This window comes from Mandrillus leucophaeus, unplaced genomic scaffold, assembly GCF_000951045.1.
Source record: "Mandrillus leucophaeus isolate KB7577 unplaced genomic scaffold, Mleu.le_1.0 Scaffold187, whole genome shotgun sequence".
Lineage (NCBI taxonomy): Eukaryota > Metazoa > Chordata > Mammalia > Primates > Cercopithecidae > Mandrillus > Mandrillus leucophaeus.
In genome coordinates, this window is record NW_012101887.1 from 3,793,799 (window position 1) to 3,812,398 (window position 18,600).

Below are 18,600 nucleotides of genomic sequence, written 5' to 3' on the forward strand. Positions count from 1 at the left end.
CAGCGCCTGGCTTATTTCACTTAACATAATGACCTCTTTTTACATTCATGTTGCTGCAAATGAAAGGATTTCGTTCTTTTTGATGGCTGAATAATATTCTATTGTGTTGCTTTGCATATATACAACATTTTTTTGAGAATTTTAGTTATAATTTGTCGTCTTGTTAGGTTTGCTGTAGTCTACTCCAGATCAATCAAGAGCAGAGAAAAAAATTCACATAATTGCTTTCCTATATAATTATTATTTTTCTGTGTAATATTTGTTTTCATTTCACAACATGAACAAATGATTTTGTTTAGAATCATTTCTTTTTTCTTTTTTTTTTTTGAGGCGAAGTCTTGCTCTGTTGCCCAGGCTGGAGTACAGTGGTGCGATCTCAACTCATTGCAACCTCTGCCTCCCAGGTTCAAGCGATTCTCCTGCCTCCGGAGTAGCTGGGACTACAGACGCACACTACCACGCCCAGCTAATTTTTGTATTTTTATTAGAGACGGGATTTTACCATATTGGCTAGGCTGATCTCAAACTCTTGACCTTGTGATCCGCCCACCTTGGCCTCCCAAAGTGCTGGGATTACAGTAGTGAGCCACTGAGCCTGGCCTAGAATCATTTGTTTATTTCTGAAGATAAGTTTTTTCAGTTGTTAAATATTTATGATTTTTGTTTTTGTACACCCTGTTGATAAATATAAAAGTCACTTGATTTATGCTTTTTCTCTTGATTGCTGTAATTAACATCAGTTTTACTTGTCCTAATACTGTGTTAAGTAAGAATGATCTATATTTTGCATTTCATAGCTGTATGGAGAGGACAGTGGTGACTTTTTTGATACATATGCTGCAGCTTTTATACCTGCTGGAGAAACAAACAGAACAGTGTACATAGCAGTATGTGATGATGACTTACCAGAGCCTGATGAAACTTTTATTTTTCACTTAACATTACAAGTAAGTCCATGTTTCCTCCTTATAGAAATTATAAGGAGGACTTATAAAACTTGTAAAAATCTTTTAGTGCTTAACAACGTATCTATCTAGAGATGAGCCAATTCAGATAACTGGTGGTGGTATTCGTAGAATCCAGAACTGACAACCTCTTCAGCATTTCCATAATCTGGTTATTCCTTGATCTTGTTCAGAAATTCCACAGCTAGTTTTTGAATCCATTCACCTTACTCGGGAATTGCCGTGACACTTGCTCCAGAAAACTTTGCCTTCCCTTTGGCCTTTTTTTCTTTTATTCCTCGCCTGCTACCAGATATGCAAAGAATGACTGTGACTTCTGAGTTCAAAGGACAAGGATACAAAAAGCAGGCATGGAAGTGGGAGGTCCCTGTGACTTAAATTCAGAGTACCGCTGGGGAAAAAAACTTGAGTAGTCTTAGGTTTAATTGAACTTTATGGCTTCATCTATTAGGTTGAGGCAGTGACTCGCTAACAACATTCTGGTGGTTTTTTCTAAAGAGCATTAAGATTTTTTTTTTTTAAATAATTGTGTCACTACCATTAAAATATTTGTGAAAATGACACTTGAAACAGTTATGTTTTGCTCTTTTAAGTCATTCTTTAAAAAATATACTTTTGTGCTGCTCTTGAACATCTGTGCAAATGTTACAGAAAACTCTGCATTTTGTAAACATAGTTTTAATGTTTTATCTTCAATTTGGTTCTGTGATTCATAGAATAACTAATTCTAAAGTTCCAGTACCTTCAATAGCATGAGAAAAATTACATTGAATTTTGTACTGTGTGTGTACTTAATTCTGTTATATTAGTGACAGCATAGTAATTATAACTAATTTATAATATAGTATTACTAGCCAGTGATGGTTTATAATTATACTATCATATATTATTAAGAGTCAGTGACTTATGCTTTTCAAAACTTTTTTGAAAATTTTTCATTTGGAACTTCTTAACCATATTGATGTAATTGGAATGTTTACTTATTCTGTACATTAAGATTACATATGTATTTTTATTATATTCTGAATAACTACTTGAAGACAAATTCTACAAAAATAAATATTTAATTTATTATTTTATTTTTAATTCATTATTTTATTTTTGGGATTTTATTTTAGAAACCTACAGCAAATGTGAAGCTCGGATGGCCAAGGACTGTTACTGTGACAATATTATCAAATGACAATGCATTTGGAATTATTTCATTTAATATGGTATGGACACAATTTGATGATACTTGTGGTTGCTAGATAATAGTTTATTAAATTTTAAAAATTAGTTTTCGTGATGTTAGCAGTATCATGCTGTCTTTTGATATTTAAATAAAATTTGCTTTAACTTTATCTCTGTTTCACATTCTGTAGACCATTCATTTGTTCTACCCAAGATGTTTGTGAATTGAGGAGGCTTGTATGATCGTGGTCATCTGTTGTCCTAATCTCTTTTTGCTGATTGTTCCACCTGACTCCTTTGTTTCCACTTTTGTCTTTAATTCAGATATACCACCCATTGCTTTTGCCTGATTTCCCCAAATGTCACCTAAATAAAGTGTTGATTGTCAGACTCTTCTGAAAGTTTGGAGTTAATGGGAGATGAGAAAGCATATTGAAATAATACTTTTCAAAAAACTTACTGTGAACTTAAATTGAATAGCAGGTGTTACATCTCTTTAAAATTCTGTAGTCATCCCAACTCTTAAGATTTTCCCATTAATTGATATTTTCTGAAGGTTGAAACTTCATTTCATCCCACTCACTTTTGCTCAATAGTTTATTTTCTGTTCCTTAACTAAATTCCTGTGGCTCTGGCCAATCCTATGATCAGAGGGTTTTATGCTTGGAAACAAATACACAAGATAGGGCCCTTCTTTAGATAAATTGTTTCTAGCTCTTAAAATAAAACCAAGTTTTTCTCCAATACAATTGAATTTGCCCACTAAATTTTAGACTCCAGTAACATTCCTGACTTGGAGTCTCTTTGAATCACATTACTAATTATAATTAATAAAACACGTTGCAGTACTTCTCAGCTTTTCATTTATTTTTAGATTGCTACTACAATTGGTTGTATTGTATGTCATTTTCTTGGTACCTTAACTTATCTTTGAAACAAGTGGTCTATAGGTAAATATGATCTTTATAATGCAGTATCTTCATTAAAAAGTGTATTTGACCAACCTCAGTTTAGCAGAAATTCGGTAACCTCCATTATACTGTCATTTACAAACATTAAGTTAATTAATCAACCATCTCTTATTTGAATGATAAGGAATTATTAATGATGAAGCAGGCTCCCTTAATCGCTTAATTTCTCTCCATATGGCTTTCCTGCTACACTAACTCCCTGTGTATCACCTCTGACCTCATACTGATTTGTTTAAAGGTTTATTTTGTTGTTGTTGTTGACATTATACATCTTAGCCTCTGGGAAATGAATCCTAGTTTCTGGCATGAGTCCCAGGTCCCTGACTGGTGGGGGTCTTAGTGCTGCCAGGCAGCCTTTGACATCCTTAAAATTAAACTAAATAACCATTGAGCTCACAGTGGGGCTCAATAGGCTGGCTTTGGTTTCCACCCTGAGGATGATTATGTTGGTAGTGAAGATGACATTGATGATGATGATAATAATAGCAACATTTACTGAACCCTCAGTATATGTCAGGTAGCAACATTTACAGAAGCCTTAGTATAAGCACTTGATGTGAACTATTGCATTGAAACCTTATCACAACCCTTCAAGATGGGCATTCCTAACCCCAGTTATGGATGGAGCTACTGAGTTTTGCTGTCACCCGGAGAGTTGGCCACTGCTTCTGTAACCTGTGTGCACTTGGCTGCGTCTGTATTCCTCCTCTCCCACCTTGAATTTCCACCAGCCAAATCAGCATATTTCTTTTGAAGTCCTCGCTTTCACCTCCTGCAGAGATCCTGTCCTGAAAGTTGTTAGCAGTGTCTACTTTTCACTGACAAGTTGGCTGATGTGGAGAAAGAGGGGTTGTGGGCAAGGCTAAGTGGTGGTCCCAGTGACCTGCTGCCTTGGTCTGGAGGCTTAACTCATGTCTGTCACCTCCTGGGCCTCTGTGAGCATTTGAGTTTGTCACCTTTCAACTAAAAAACCTTTAAATTCCTCAGCAGAACAGCTACTTGATGGTAGAACCAGGACAAGAAACTGCATCTTTTGCTTGACTAGTTTTTATCTTCCCTTTACTCTATTATTTTTAACTTTTTCAGCATTTTAAAGCTATAATTCATTGAGGCTAGGAAATATCACATTCTTATATACAGTGTGGATTGATTTGTCTGTGGAAATCGAGCGTTTCTGAGGTAATAGTTTTTACCGCCTCATACCTCTGATTGCTCAGCTCCTCATCATCTGTGCTTGCTCTCCTCAATAGCTTCCCTCAGTCACAGTGAGTGAGCCCAGGGGCAGAAACGAGTCCGTGCCTCTTACTCTCATCAGGGAAAAGGGAACCTATGGAATGGTCATGGTGACTTTTGAGGTAAGTTTACTCCGAAGTAATTTTATTTTAGTTACTTTTATTTTTATTTTTGAGACAGAGTCTTGCCCTGTTGCCCAGGCTGGAGTGCAGTGGCATGATCTCAGCTCAGTGCAACCTCTGCTCCCTGGGTTCAAGTGATTCTCCTGCTTCAGTCTCCCCAGTAGCTGGGATTACAGGCACGCTCCACCATGCCTGGCTAAGTTTTGTATTTGTAGTAGAGACAGGGTGTCACCATGTTGGCCAGGCTGTTCTTGAACTCCTGGCCTCAGGTGATCCGCCTGCCTAGGCCTCCAAAGTGCTGGGATTACAGGCGTGAGTCACCGCACCCGGCCCTGAAATCACTTTAAATGCGAACACTGGAGTTCATACCAGGTGGCTACAGTTTTGAAAATCAAAGTTCCTTGTATAATAAACACGACACAATACAATTAAAATAAAGATGAATACTTTTCTGATCTGATACATTTCATGATTAATATAAAAATGTTTTCCTTGCTGCTTGTGTATACAATGCTTACATGAAATACAAGCTAACATTTTAGTTATGTGGGAAAAATAAATCATAAGATAGAATAATAATGTTAATTCTATAAATTTCATAAAACTTTTATGATAAATGTTTTCAAAAATAGGAATTTTAAAATACCCATGGATTACTTAGGTTTATGTAAAATTATTTAATATGTTGTCTTTCTCCATTTTATTTTTATTTTAGTTTTTTTTTTTTTTGAGAGAGGATCTTACTCTGATGCCCCGGCTGGAGTGCAGTGGCACAGTCATGGCTCACTGCAGCCTCAACCTCCTGAGCTCATGCAGTCCTCCTGCATCAGCCTTCTGAATAGCTGGGAATACAGGTGTGCATCACCATTTCCAGCTAAGTTTTAGTGTTTTTTGTAGAGATGAAATTGCATTATGTTGCCCAGGCTGGTCTCGAACTCCTGAGCACAAATGATCCTCCCTCTTCAGCCTCCCAAAGAGCTGGGATTACAGTCATGACCCACCATGCCTTTCCCCTACCCCCCATTTTTTTCAGTACACCAAATGGATGGTGTTTATTGCCATTGCACTCCACCATGGGAATCCATAAATGTTACAGGATGTGGCATGAATATGATAAGCTGTGGGTGACATGTATTTTTCAGGTACTAGCTCTAATCATGTGATTTGATTGCTTACTGACCATGTGCCAATCATTGTGTCACCACATTGCTGTTCCATGAGATACACATTTAAATCTCCAACTAATTTTTGTGTTTTCTGTGTTTTTAGGATCCGCAACATGATCATACACTATTTTCAAACATTAGAGTGGTAGCAATTTCAGACACCAGTTTCTTTCCTAATTATCAATTGTAATATCAATAAAATGGAAACTTATATTTATGTAACACAATTCTATGGAAGCATAGAATAGTTTTGTTCATGCTTGTGGGTGTCCACATCATATGGTAGTTATGTTAACTACACAGAACATAGAACAGCAGAGGGCAATAATGCATGAAAAACATAGTAAACACTAACTAAATATGCAGTAGTCTTGCAAGTTCTACACTGGAAGTCATACACAATTTTTCAGGTACTTAGGAATATGCATTTAGACAATAAATTTTTGAAAGTTTTTCTGATAAATATTGGAAAAATTAGAAAATAATTGGCTGTAGAAAGAATAAATCATCCAGGTTAGAGTGTTTTCAACTTATCTATGGATGTCTAAAGTTATTTTATCAGATTTGTAGCCTGTTTTCTGTTTAAATAATTATAAGTAACATTTTTGGAGTGCTTAATATTGCCATATATTGTTGTAAGTGCTTTATATTGATTATAACTGCATACAGATAGCACCCCTCCCTGGCACTCGATCTCTCTCATACTATTCTTAATTTTTTCTCTATGATACTTATTATCATATAACACACACCCATTCATTTATTTATCATTTATTCCCTTCCTTTAAATGTCAGGTCTATATGGTGCGGAGTTAGCGCTGTTCACTGCTAAATCTTTAGTACCTAGAAGAGATGCGGCATGGAGTACTCAACAAATGCTTTTTTTAATGAATGATTTTATTCATTCTTCACATCTTCACATCCAGCTTGTGAAGTGGAAAATATTGGCATTTGATTCTGTTACTTGAGGGAGTTTACTAATCTTGAATACCCTTTCTTCCAAAAAGAAATATTTATAGAGTATTTCTCCCCTCAGGTTTAACGTAATGCTTGAGAAAAAGCAGCTCATAGAAACCACGTACTTTAATGCAGTTATAGTCAATATCTATAATTATGTTATAGGACCTATTAATTTGAAGGGCAGAATGATGTAATTCTTTCAGAACATCTTTAAACTTCAGATTTTTGTCAGCTGACATCACAATGATGCTTTCTCAATCTCGAGAAGTATTTTGTATTTATTGACGGCATTGTGTGTTTCTTTTCAGGTAGAGGGTGGCCCAAATTCCCCTGATGAAGATTTGAGTCCAGTTAAAGGAAATATCACCTTTCCCCCTGGCAGAGCAACAGTAATTTATAACTTGACAGTACTCGACGATGAGGTTGGCTAATGTTACATACCCAAATGGGACAAGGACCCTGTGTTGCAGGACACAGTCCTATATAAACTTAGTGTATTGTGGCCAGTCATACCTCAGCTATAAATAGCTGACTATTTTGGAATACATGTTATTATTATTTATCTTACTTAATTCACATTAAATTGTACATCTAAAAGTTGATGAATTTGAATATAACTAGCAACCATACATAATACAAACATTTAAGCATTTTGTATACCCTGATAATCTATTTGTGTTCGTGCTTTCAATTTTGAGCAAGAACAGTACTAACCTGGAATAAATATTTTACCACAAAAGCAAAGAAAAATTCTACTTAAGTTGATATTCTTTTGTTTGGATATTTTTAATGTTCACATTTATGGGAAGGTTTTTATTATTTTCATATTTCACATTGAGACTACCAAGGATAGAGATACATGATACAGCTAGCTTAACTGCTAAGAAAAGAATGAATCTGAGCAATAATGTGCAAGGATGTCCCCCACATGAGCTAAACAAGAGAAAACATGACTTTTTAGAAAAGAAACTAAATTTTGCCAGAAAAGAAAACAAAAAGAAAATAGCTGGGAGTTTGTAACCCTCCTTCTGCCCTCCTACAAATATTCCAAAACTAAATCACAAGAAACCTCAAGAGAAGGAAAAAAAATGTATTAGAGTATTAGAAGACATTATGAGAAAAGAGTTCTTCTTTTGAAAAAAATAAAATATTTGGAAGCATTGATATCTCTAGTTCCTGTGGTTCTGGAAGCAAGCAAAAAAAACCTTTTGTTTTAAGATCTCAGAGCATTGAACGGGCTATAATTTGGGGAGATGATTAATTATACATTTTGATTGTAAATTTGAAAGATCAATCAAATCATAACATTTTATTTTTAAGATAAATAGCTTTGCTTTTTGTATTGCTACTGATGGAGGTAAAAGTATGCATTTTTTTCTTCACTTTTATTTCTAAAATAGAGTTTGTGGTGAATGAAAAGCTCACACAGCACTGTGGAGATTAACCCCAAGATTTCTCTGCAGGAGCATAAAAAAAAAGGAAAAAAAAAAAAAACAAAAAAGCAAAAATTGCACTTTAACAGTGTCAGCATTTTTCCTAGTAGTGACTCTTACAGCTTTTTCTCCAGAGAGGCATGATGTGTATCTCGAAAAGCATATATTGGTGTCACATGTTTAACTCCTGAATTAACAACCATTTGGAGAAAAGCAAGAATAATTCACAAGGAAAACTAACAATTTTTATGTAATGTTTAACGTACTTTCCAGATTCTTAGGTATTATTAGATTTTCAGTACTACTTCTGACCCTACCAAACTGATAAAACTGATAGAAATGTATGACAGTTTTTTACTGTTTAATCTTTGGAGTTATCCAAGGACCGGTTAAGGTTGAAAGACATTATACTTATACTTCATTAGTTGTACTGTTGCTTCATTACGTTTTCTTTTCCTGTCTAAAATACGTTAGTTACTTGTGGAAAATATTTTATTAATTGGAGACTAAACAAGCCTTTCTATTTGCTCCCTCAGTTAGAGAATTTTTATCTCTATGTGATTGTATTGAAACATAATGACTTGTTACACTTTAGTTTCTTTCCAGGTGTTTTGGCTGTTGATGTTTTGCCTCTGTTTATATTCCTTTAACAGGTACCAGAAAATGATGAAGTATTTTTAGTTCAACTGAAAAGTGTAGAAGGAGGAGCTGAGATAAACACCTCTAGGAATTCAGTTGAAATCATCATTAAGAAAAATGATAGTCCCGTGAGATTCCTTCAGAGTATTTATTTGGTTCCTGAGGAAGACCACATACTCGTAATTCCAGTAGTTCGTGGAAAGGACAACAATGGAAATCTGATTGGATCTGATGAATATGAGGTTTCAATCAGTTATGCTATCGCAACTGGGAATTCCACAGCACATGCCCAGCAAAATCTGGACTTCGTTGATCTTCAGCCAAACACAACTGTTGTTTTTCCACCTTTTATTCATGAATCTCACTTGAAATTTCAAATAGTTGATGACACCATACCAGAGATTGCTGAATCGTTTCACATTATGTTACTAAAAGATACCTTACAGGGAGATGCTGTGCTAATAAGCCCTTCTGTTGTGCAAGTCACCATTAAGCCAAATGATAAACCTTATGGAGTCCTTTCACTCAACAGTGTTTTGTTTGAAAGGATAGTTATAATTGATGAAGATAGAATATCAAGGTATGATTTATTTTAAATATATTGCTACCATTATTTTAATATATTATTCCAAGATTTAAGTTTTGTGATGTTGGACACAACAACGAACTATTAGAATATGTGTCATTTTTTCTACCATGGCTTCATTGTTTTCTTTCTTATTTGGAGTGTGATTTAATTATGCAAATGATTTATAGTATAGTAGTTCCATAGGACGCATTCACATATCTACACCTTCATATTAAAAATGTTTTTTTCCACCAGGCATGGTGACTCACTCCTGTAATCCCAGCACTTTGGCAGGCTTAGAGGGAGGATTATCTTAGGCCAGAAGTTCGAGACCAGCCTGGGCAACAAAGTGAGACCCCGCTCACAAAAAATAAAATAAAATAAAATAAAATGAAAAGATTAGCTGAGTGTGGTGGTGTCCACCTGAAGTCCCAGATATGTGGGAGGCTAATGCAGGAGGATTGCCTGAGTCCATGAGGTTGAGGTTGTAAGCTCTGATCACACCATTGCACTTGAGCTTGGGCAACAGAGTATAACCCAGTCTCAAACAAAAAACAAATCAGTTGTTCTTTTGTTACATAGATTCTGTTTTTATCAGTGTCTAATGGACAACTTGACATTGGGAAGGCTAATCTAAGGGAAATAAAGTGTACTATGTGACAATATGTATTTCTTTTAAAACATTTAAGATTTGAAGAAATCACAGTGGTTAGAAATGGCGGTACCCATGGGAACGTCTCTGTGAATTGGGTGTTGACACGGAACAGCAGTGATCCCTCACCAGTAACAGCAGATATCACACCAAACTCTGGAGTTCTCCATTTTGCACAAGGGCAGATGTTGGCAACAGTTCCTCTTACTGTAGTTGATGATGATCTTCCAGAAGAGGCAGAAGCTTATCTACTTCAAATTCTGCCTCACACAATCCGAGGAGGTGCAGAAGTGAGCGAGCCAGCAGAGGTATAACTCTTGTTATGCTTTACGCTTGTTAATATTTCTGTGCTGTAGAAGAACCAAAGAATTTGATCATACACATCAACTTTATGTTTAGTTTGAAGGGACAGGAAAAACACTGGCTTTGGAAAGATAGTTTTCTTGTTCAGTATTCCTTCTGAAAAATTTTACTCTCTAAAAACTTCCACAAACTGATTTAGGAACATTTCCAAATCTGTTTTTGGTTCATCTTTTACTCTATTATGTGTAGGAAGTCATCATTTTTAGACATGAAATATTAATATTCAAATTAGAATAACATGGAAAATACAGAATTTGATAATCTCAGATGTGAGAATTCTATACTTTAATATTTTATTCCTTTATCTGCAGCTTTTGTTCTACATTCAGGATAGTGATGATGTCTATGGCCTAATAACATTTTTTCCTATGGAAAACCAGAAGATTGAAAGCAGCCCAGGTGAACGACATTTATCCTTGAGTTTTACAAGACTAGGAGGGACTAAAGGAGATGTGAGGCTGCTTTATTCTGTACTTTACATTCCTGCTGGAGCTGTGGACCCTTTGCAAGCAAAAGATGGCATCTTAAATATATCGAGGAGAAATGACCTCACTTTTCCAGAGCAAAAAACTCAAGTCACTACAAAATTACCAATAAGAAATGATGCATTCCTTCAAAATGGAGCTCACTTTCTAGTACAGGTACTTTTAGTATTAAAATAATCATAATTTTGGTTAACCCTCAAGTGTACTAATCTGTGTGAAAGAATTAACTAAAATTATTTTGACTTTGTTATTTTGCTGTCATTTATATTTTGTTACTAAGAGTTATTTAGGTAGTTGGAAGAGAGATGATGCCTGCTCCTGAGGTGTATAAGGATAAATAAGACAAGAATTTTTACCAAAGTTAATATTTTAATTACGTGACATTAAAAGTACACCAGACGTGAAATGCCAGTCATGCAAGTCAGACTGTCATGGATAACATAGTAGATAGAGTAACTTACAAACTATTACAGGGGAGGGCAAGAGAAAGAGAGGCTAACTATGCTTTGAATTGATTTGGGAAAATATGACATAGGAATAGGATTTGTAGGATAAGTGTGTTTTCATAATGAATATTACAAGGAAAATATTTCAGAAATAAAGTAATATGAGAATTTATTTTTCTTTTTTTTGAGACAGAGTCTCACTCTGTCACCTAGGCTGGAGTGCAGTAGCACGATCTCAGTTCACTGCAACCTCCACGTCCTAGGTTCAAGCGATTTTCCTGCCTTAGCCTCCCGAGTAGCTGGGATTACAAGTGCCTGCCACCACACTCAGCTGACTAATTTTTGTGTTTTTAGTACAGATGGGGTTTTGCCATGTTGGCCAGGCTGGTCTTGAACTCCTGACCTCAGATAATCCACCCGCCTGGGCCTCCTAAAGTGCTGGGATTATAGGTGTAAGCCACTGCTCCTGGCCCAAGAAAAATTTTATAAATACTTTTAAATAATATACTAAAAAATCAATTTCTTTGTCTAGGTAGAATCTCTGTACCTTCAACTGTTTAGTAAAGTCCCCATAACATATCCTTCCATTTTACATATTTCATTTCTTCTGCTAACCAAAATATTATTTTTATGGCCAAAGTGCAAAATATCTGCACTCATTTATGATACTGTTGTTGTTTTCCATGTGTTGATTGCTTGACACTTAAATTCCAAAATCAATAAAGAGTGCTTATTAAATTATGTAAACCAATTAAATACAGAATCAGGTAGTGTGAATGGACTGACAAGGAAAGAGCTAAAATCTTATGTTGCCATACATTTTGCCAACTGAAGTATATAGCAAATGAAATATTCTATTTCACTAATTTCTTTGAATCTTACCACATTTAAGTATGTTTCATATTTTGTCTAGATTTTCTTTTATGATGGATTTATTATTCTTTTCTCTGGAGTTTCTGATTGTCCCTTTTCTATATGTTATCTTCACTATATTTTTGAGACCTTGCTGCTATCTTCCTGTGCGTGTTGAATGTTGAGTTTAGCTAAACTAACTGCTTTCTATGCTTGTTTTACATCTGTTGTCTGGGATGTTTTTTACTGAACTCCTGAATTTTCTTAATCTCTTGCCTGGGATTATGTTGTAGTTTTATTGTACTATATCTACCCTCAAACACATGTGTTGAAATTATATATGTAAAGTAAACTTTTTGAGTCTTTGAGCACCTGAAATGTGAAATTTTATACTCATATTGATAGTTTGGCTTGGTAGAAGTTTCTAGATTAAAATAATTTCTTCTTCAGAACTTGAAAGGAATTGTTGTTAAGCTTCCAGAGTTGCAGATGAGAAATTTGAAGGGAAGGAAATGATTTATCTTTTAGATAACTCGACCTTTGTCTCTGAAAGCTTTTTACAACTGTTTGTTGGTGTTCTGAATTTTGTAAGACTGTGTCAGCACTTGGTAGGGTGACTGTTTTCATTTTGAAGACTCCCACCTTTTTTTAAGCTGAGCCTCCAGGCATACTTGTGCTATTAGTGCATTTTTCGAGAACTCTTGTCCAAGGGGCTTAGTGGGTAACCTGTTGTGGGGATGTAGGATTTGTCAGTATGTAGGCGACACCTTTTTGTAATATATCTACACAGAGGGAGGCATTTGCCATCTTCCCCAGAGCCCTACACTAATGGCAGTAGATCCTGATCTTCACCTTTATTATTATTAATTTTTGTTTTCTTGCATCTCCTCCAAGTGGGAAAATTTTCATGTGATGCGTGCTTCTACTTGTGAGGATAACTCACTCTCTGGAGGACCCTTGGATTTTTCTTGGAGTGGAAAGATGGGGAAGATGACTCTATTCACAATTGTGTCTGGTTTGTCCTGTGGCTTGTGGATGCCAAGGAGTCTGGATCTGTGAAGTGAAATACTGCAAATGGCCATGCACATGACGTGGGCCCTTGTGAGCGTTAAGTTAAAACAACTAGAATGCTGCCACCAGAACACATTTAGAGCTATATTTAGAAACTAAAAAACAAAACCAAAAAAACCCTCTGGCTTTATACAAAAACATGACATAATTTATTTGCTTTTAAACACTGATTTTATTAATATGGAAATGCATACTGATTTTACCAGTTCACACTTACAGTAGCATTTCTGAAGTTTCAAGACTGTCTGGGATACAATTTGTTGAGTTTCAGAATTTAATGGAATTTTTTTGATGTCAGCACTTGTTTGTCTTCTGTGCTGTCAGTGTCCTCAGGTTTCAGGGTTTCAGAACATTCTCATAAGTATATGTTCAAGGATTTTTTGGAATGTTTTGGTGCCTAGTGTTCTCCCTTTTGTTTGTCTCCAGTCTGGCATCATCTATAACTCATACAAGAACCAGACTATTAAAACAAGTGGAATGAGGCCAAGATTTTACACAGTTGCTTTTGCTTTCATGGAGGCCTGGGCATTCTGGCATATGTGGAATAGCTGCGGTGATGTGATAAAAAGTTTTGAGAATTGATGATGCAGAAATGTTGTTCTGGAGTTACAGAGAACGTTTTTGTTATTTTAGCTTTCTAATTTCTTTTCTCATAATGCCTCAAAAGTAGTTTTTACTATGAATAGAGACAGTAAAAACTATGCTAATATATATAAAAAATCTGTACCAATATCAGTATCCTCTATGTTAAACTTTTAATCTTTTGAAAAAGTCCAATATTTCTATCCAAGTAGCTGCAGAGAATTCTTGTATAAATACATCCTTGTACGAGTCAGATATTATACTAGCTACTCTGCCTCAGTATTCTATATAAATATGACAGAATTAATTTTTGATAACACTTGAAAACTAAGAAAAAGTTGAAGAAGGATGTAATTAATATCTGATTTTTGGTGATCCTGGGTTAGAAAGGTGCACCACTAATTTCAGACTCAATTCTTTATGTATCTCTCTATATAGTTAAAAAACATAGGTCTTATGGTGCAGTTAATTTAACACTTGCTTAGGGGGAAGAAGGCATTATTAGTCACTGACATAAATCATTGAGATTCAAAACAGTTGTAGGTTCTGGAAGGCTGGTTGGAATAAGAGGGTTGTGTAGTTTTCATAGTACGTAATGGATGAGCAACTCAAGAATAGGAAGCCTCAGCCTCTGCAAGCAAAGTTGAATGAAACTAAAGAAAGGAGAATTCTTTAGTCGCTCCTCATTCTTTAGTAACCCTCTCAGCTAAATACATTAGTCTGAGGTGCAGCTTTTGGCAAGCATGGGGTTACTAATGTGCTGTGCCAGTGGCAAACTATTTGAAAGTAAAGAACGATTCTTTATGAATGAATAGAGCAGTTTGATTTAGCAGATGGAACCCAGACAAAAAAAGGCTTATAGGCTAGGAAATAAGCCATGTACAATGAACATTTTCTTTTCCATCAGTTCATTTCATAACCGTCTATATTTTCTTTCTAATTTGTCAAAAATACTATATGTAAGATTAATTGTATAACATTTTTGAGAAGTGTAGGGAAATATGACTTACATATTTCTTTCTTTTTAGAAAGTTTTGAGTAAAAATATATTGATTTTTTCTTGATACTTAACACAGTGTTATCCATTTAGCTCTTTTTGAATATACAGCAATGAGAATGTTCATTCACAAACATGTGCTTGGTCATACGTGACCAGTGTATTTTAGAAATATCTTTGTCTTATAACAATACACACCCTTATATTTATATACCATTCAAATATATGTATTTTATTTAACTTTGTGCTATTTTGTAAGATAAATATATATGTGTGTATATATTCCTTTTCTCTAGAAAGAATGACAGTTGCATGACTTTATCTTTACATTTAATTTACATTGCAAAGTAAATGCAGTATACTAAAAATCATGTTTTATTTTATGTGACTTCATCTATATGCCAATACTTGTCAAAATTGATCAATCTAATTTTTTTCTTTTTTCGAATGAGTATTTACCAAAACCAAAATTATTTATGTCTTTCTCCTGTATGTGATTTTTTTAAAGCAAAATGTGTGACATTTAAAAAAGACATTTACTTTTATTCGTTAACATGTACTATTCATCACAAAGTAGGAGGGAAATCAGTACCAGTCCTGTCCACGTGTGGAAAATCAGTTTAAATCACAGTTCTACTGGTGGTTACTTAGTGTCATCATTTCAATATTATAAAGCCTAACAGAGGGCTTTAAAGAGTGGGAGAGACATGTTTTATTAAGTTAAAAGTTGCATTTTATTTTAATATTTAAAATCCCTGTGGTTTTTGTAGTCCTGTAATGATTACCTATTCCTGCACTCTTGAAGTGAACACTGTGTCCTTTGAGAAGTTAGATTTTGAAAAGTTAGAACATTGAAAACGTTGAATGTTTGTGATTTATCAGAATTCTTATAGAGCTCAGATTGTGTAGAAGGGAGGAATTAACAAATATTTATTGTGAAGCTGCTGCAGTTTCAAGTCTATGTCAAGCCTATGTCATGTATTGGGAAAATGCTGAAAAGGACACAGACCCATAAGAGTTCTACAGACCTGTTGGGAAGTAAAAATCTGGAATGCATCAAATGATGATAAACCAGCAATATGTAAAGTGTATAACTACAGGGATACTATATGTTATACATTGAAGTTCTTTAAAGGTAAAGAAGCATGAAGTTATAAATGGAGTTCTGAGTGGTCTTCCGATACTGAATTTTGTCTGGAGGAGAAGGGAAATGGGGGATGATTGGAAGTCTGGGTCAGTGGAAGACAGGAAGGAGATGTGTACGACTGATATTTGGCTTTAAGGTCAAGGTAGTTGGATGTAGGTGGCAAGGAGGAAAAGCAGGTGGTGGCACTGGCGATGATACTAGTGAAGGAGCCTGGAACAGGGACAGTGATTTCTGTTTTGGATATTGTATATGTAAGGTGTTTGTGTGACATTTATATGATGTCTGGTGGCAGTTGGCTATAATGATTTGGAATTAGAGGGAGAGATGCAGAGATTATTAAGGAGCAGACATAAAATTATAAGATAAAGAGTTTAGGGAGACCCCTGGGGAATAATAATTGAGGGGCAGAAAGAGCTCTAGAGGCCAGGGAAGGAGATTGAAAAGGGATGGTGAATGAGGGAGGAGGAGAATAAAATTGCCAAGTTATTGGTGACCTCTACCTATGCTTACTTTGTCGCCCCATGCTGTTATGCTTTTTAAAAATATTTCTATTCTATCAATTCTTATTACTTTTTTTGTGTTTTTGTTTATTATAGTTGGAAACTGTGGAGTTGTTGAACATAATTCCCCCAATCCCACCCATAAGCCCTAGATTTGGGGAAATCTGCAATATTTCTTTACTGGTTACTCCAGCCATTGCAAATGGAGAAATTGGCCTTCTTAGCAATCTTCCAATTATTTTGCATGAACCAGAAGATTTTGCTGCTGAAGTGGTAAGTAGGCTCTTTCTTACTGATGGGGGCTAATGAATATGAAGTAATGTACCGACACTATTTTTAAAATAGGATCAGCATAACACCGTTTTTAAAATAGGATCAGCCTATAGGGTTAACAGATCTTAAACAGCTTCACCGTGTACAAGAAAGTTTCAGTATGTCATTTGAAATAGGTAACTGATGATTACGTGATTTTCCCATCATGTTTTACATTATTAGATAGAATGAAATTAGAATTAATTGCTCACAGTGAGTGTAGGATATTTTGATGTGACAGCTTGCAGACAGTTCTATGACATTTGATACTACAGTGGTAGCCAAACATAAAGTTTTTTTTGTTTTTTTTTTTTGAGAGAGGATTTTACTGTGTCATCCAGGCTGGAGTGCAGTGGCGTGATCTCAGCTCAGTGCAACCTCTGCCTCCTGAGTAGCTGGGACTACAGATGTGTGCCACCACTCCTGGCTACTTGTTTTATTATTATTATTTTTAGTAAAGATGGGGGTTTCGTCATGTTGCCCAGTTTAATACCCAACTCCTGAACTCAAGTAGTCCACCTCCCTCGGCCTCCCCACGTGATGGGATTACACATGTGAGGCATCGTGCCTGGCTTATAAACCTTTTCTTTCTTTTTTTTTTTTCTTAATGGCCAAGACATGGCACCACAGGTGTGCTTGACCTACTTCATTTCTGAGCATTCCATATGTTTGGGTTGGAGTGAGGTGGCCAGCTTGGGTCTTATGCTTGATGATGGAGATGATGGTGGTAAAGCTGTGGAATGCTAAATCTTAAGAATTTTTTACTTTATATATACAATATATGTAAATTTTTACATATAGACATATAAAAATTTCACATGCAGAGCACACCATCCCTCCCCTTCAACCATGCCCTGGTTGAATTTCTCTCTTAGGGAGGGCTCTTCCTTTAGCCTTACCATTTCCTGAGTCATAGTTTGTCCAAGACCTTCTCCGAATCCCCCACACTTAAATTTGATTTAAACTGAGTTGAGGTTTAGATCTGAAAGCAGGAGAGTTGTTTTCGTTATCAAAGCCTTATGTTAAAATATGGTGACCTCAATTTCCATTGTATATTAGCGTCTATAAATGGACAGAGACGTTTCATTTTTCAAGATGGTTTTGATTTTTCATGTTTTTCTGTATACACTTCTAAAAACAGGAAAGCATTTAGTTTGCTCTTAAGGAATGGATTGCTTTTATTTATCTTAGATAGCTATAAATTTACCATTTCATATTTTTCCCTTAAGAAAAATTAGCTTTTAGGAAGTTTTGGGCTCCTTGGACCTGCATTCTTCCCCTCTTAGGAAACAGCAGAAAAACTAGGAGTTTTCCTTTGTTTGTTTCAGATACAGCCTGGATGATGCCCACTCCCTCAAGGTGATTCAGGGTCCCAGCCCTCTGTTACTTCTTTTGTCTTCCCTAAGAATCTTTGCTCACTAGTCTCAGGTTATGACCATTGTTAGGTGAAGTAGCAGAATGATTAATGGTGAAAATATCTTTTTTTTTCCCAAGATGAGCTTAAAGGGCAAAGAAAAAATAAAACAGCATACTCTTCTTTTAGGAGCATAAAAGGAATAGCGTAATCTAACCATTAAATATTCCTTTATATTCTTCCTTTGAAAAAACTTCATCATGATCTGTAGTGATGCTTTTATTACATATTTTTAAAGTGTACTGCCCTTGAATGAAACCACCAAATACAATTTGTTTCAGAATTATTATAATAGCTTCCATTTATTTGACTTATACTGTAGAGAGGCACTGTTCTAGATACTTTACTTAAACAATTTGTAATCCTCACTGCAAACTTGCAAAATAGGAAATCATTAGCTTTATTTCACATGAGAAAATTAGGATCAGAGAGGTTAAGTAACTTGCTCAAGGTAACCCAGAATCTTGATAAAAATATCTGATTTTATTTCTATGGTATTTATCCTACTGGTTAGAAACATTTTTTAAAAATTTTGCCCCCATCACTTAG

At 35.3% G+C, this 18,600-nt stretch overlaps 1 protein-coding gene across 1 annotated transcript in view; it reads left to right on the plus strand.

The window, feature by feature from the left end:
• The window catches only part of ADGRV1 (adhesion G protein-coupled receptor V1), a 596,733-nt gene that overhangs the window by 49,963 nt on the left and 528,170 nt on the right, over window positions 1-18,600 (plus strand). Inside the window, exons 3-10 of the mRNA XM_011978020.1 lie at window positions 798-947; window positions 2,084-2,179; window positions 4,360-4,464; window positions 6,899-7,012; window positions 8,677-9,242; window positions 9,920-10,190; window positions 10,557-10,886; window positions 16,422-16,598. Coding sequence (XP_011833410.1) covers window positions 798-947; window positions 2,084-2,179; window positions 4,360-4,464; window positions 6,899-7,012; window positions 8,677-9,242; window positions 9,920-10,190; window positions 10,557-10,886; window positions 16,422-16,598 — 1,809 coding nt within the window. The remainder of the gene's footprint in view (window positions 1-797; window positions 948-2,083; window positions 2,180-4,359; window positions 4,465-6,898; window positions 7,013-8,676; window positions 9,243-9,919; window positions 10,191-10,556; window positions 10,887-16,421; window positions 16,599-18,600) is intronic.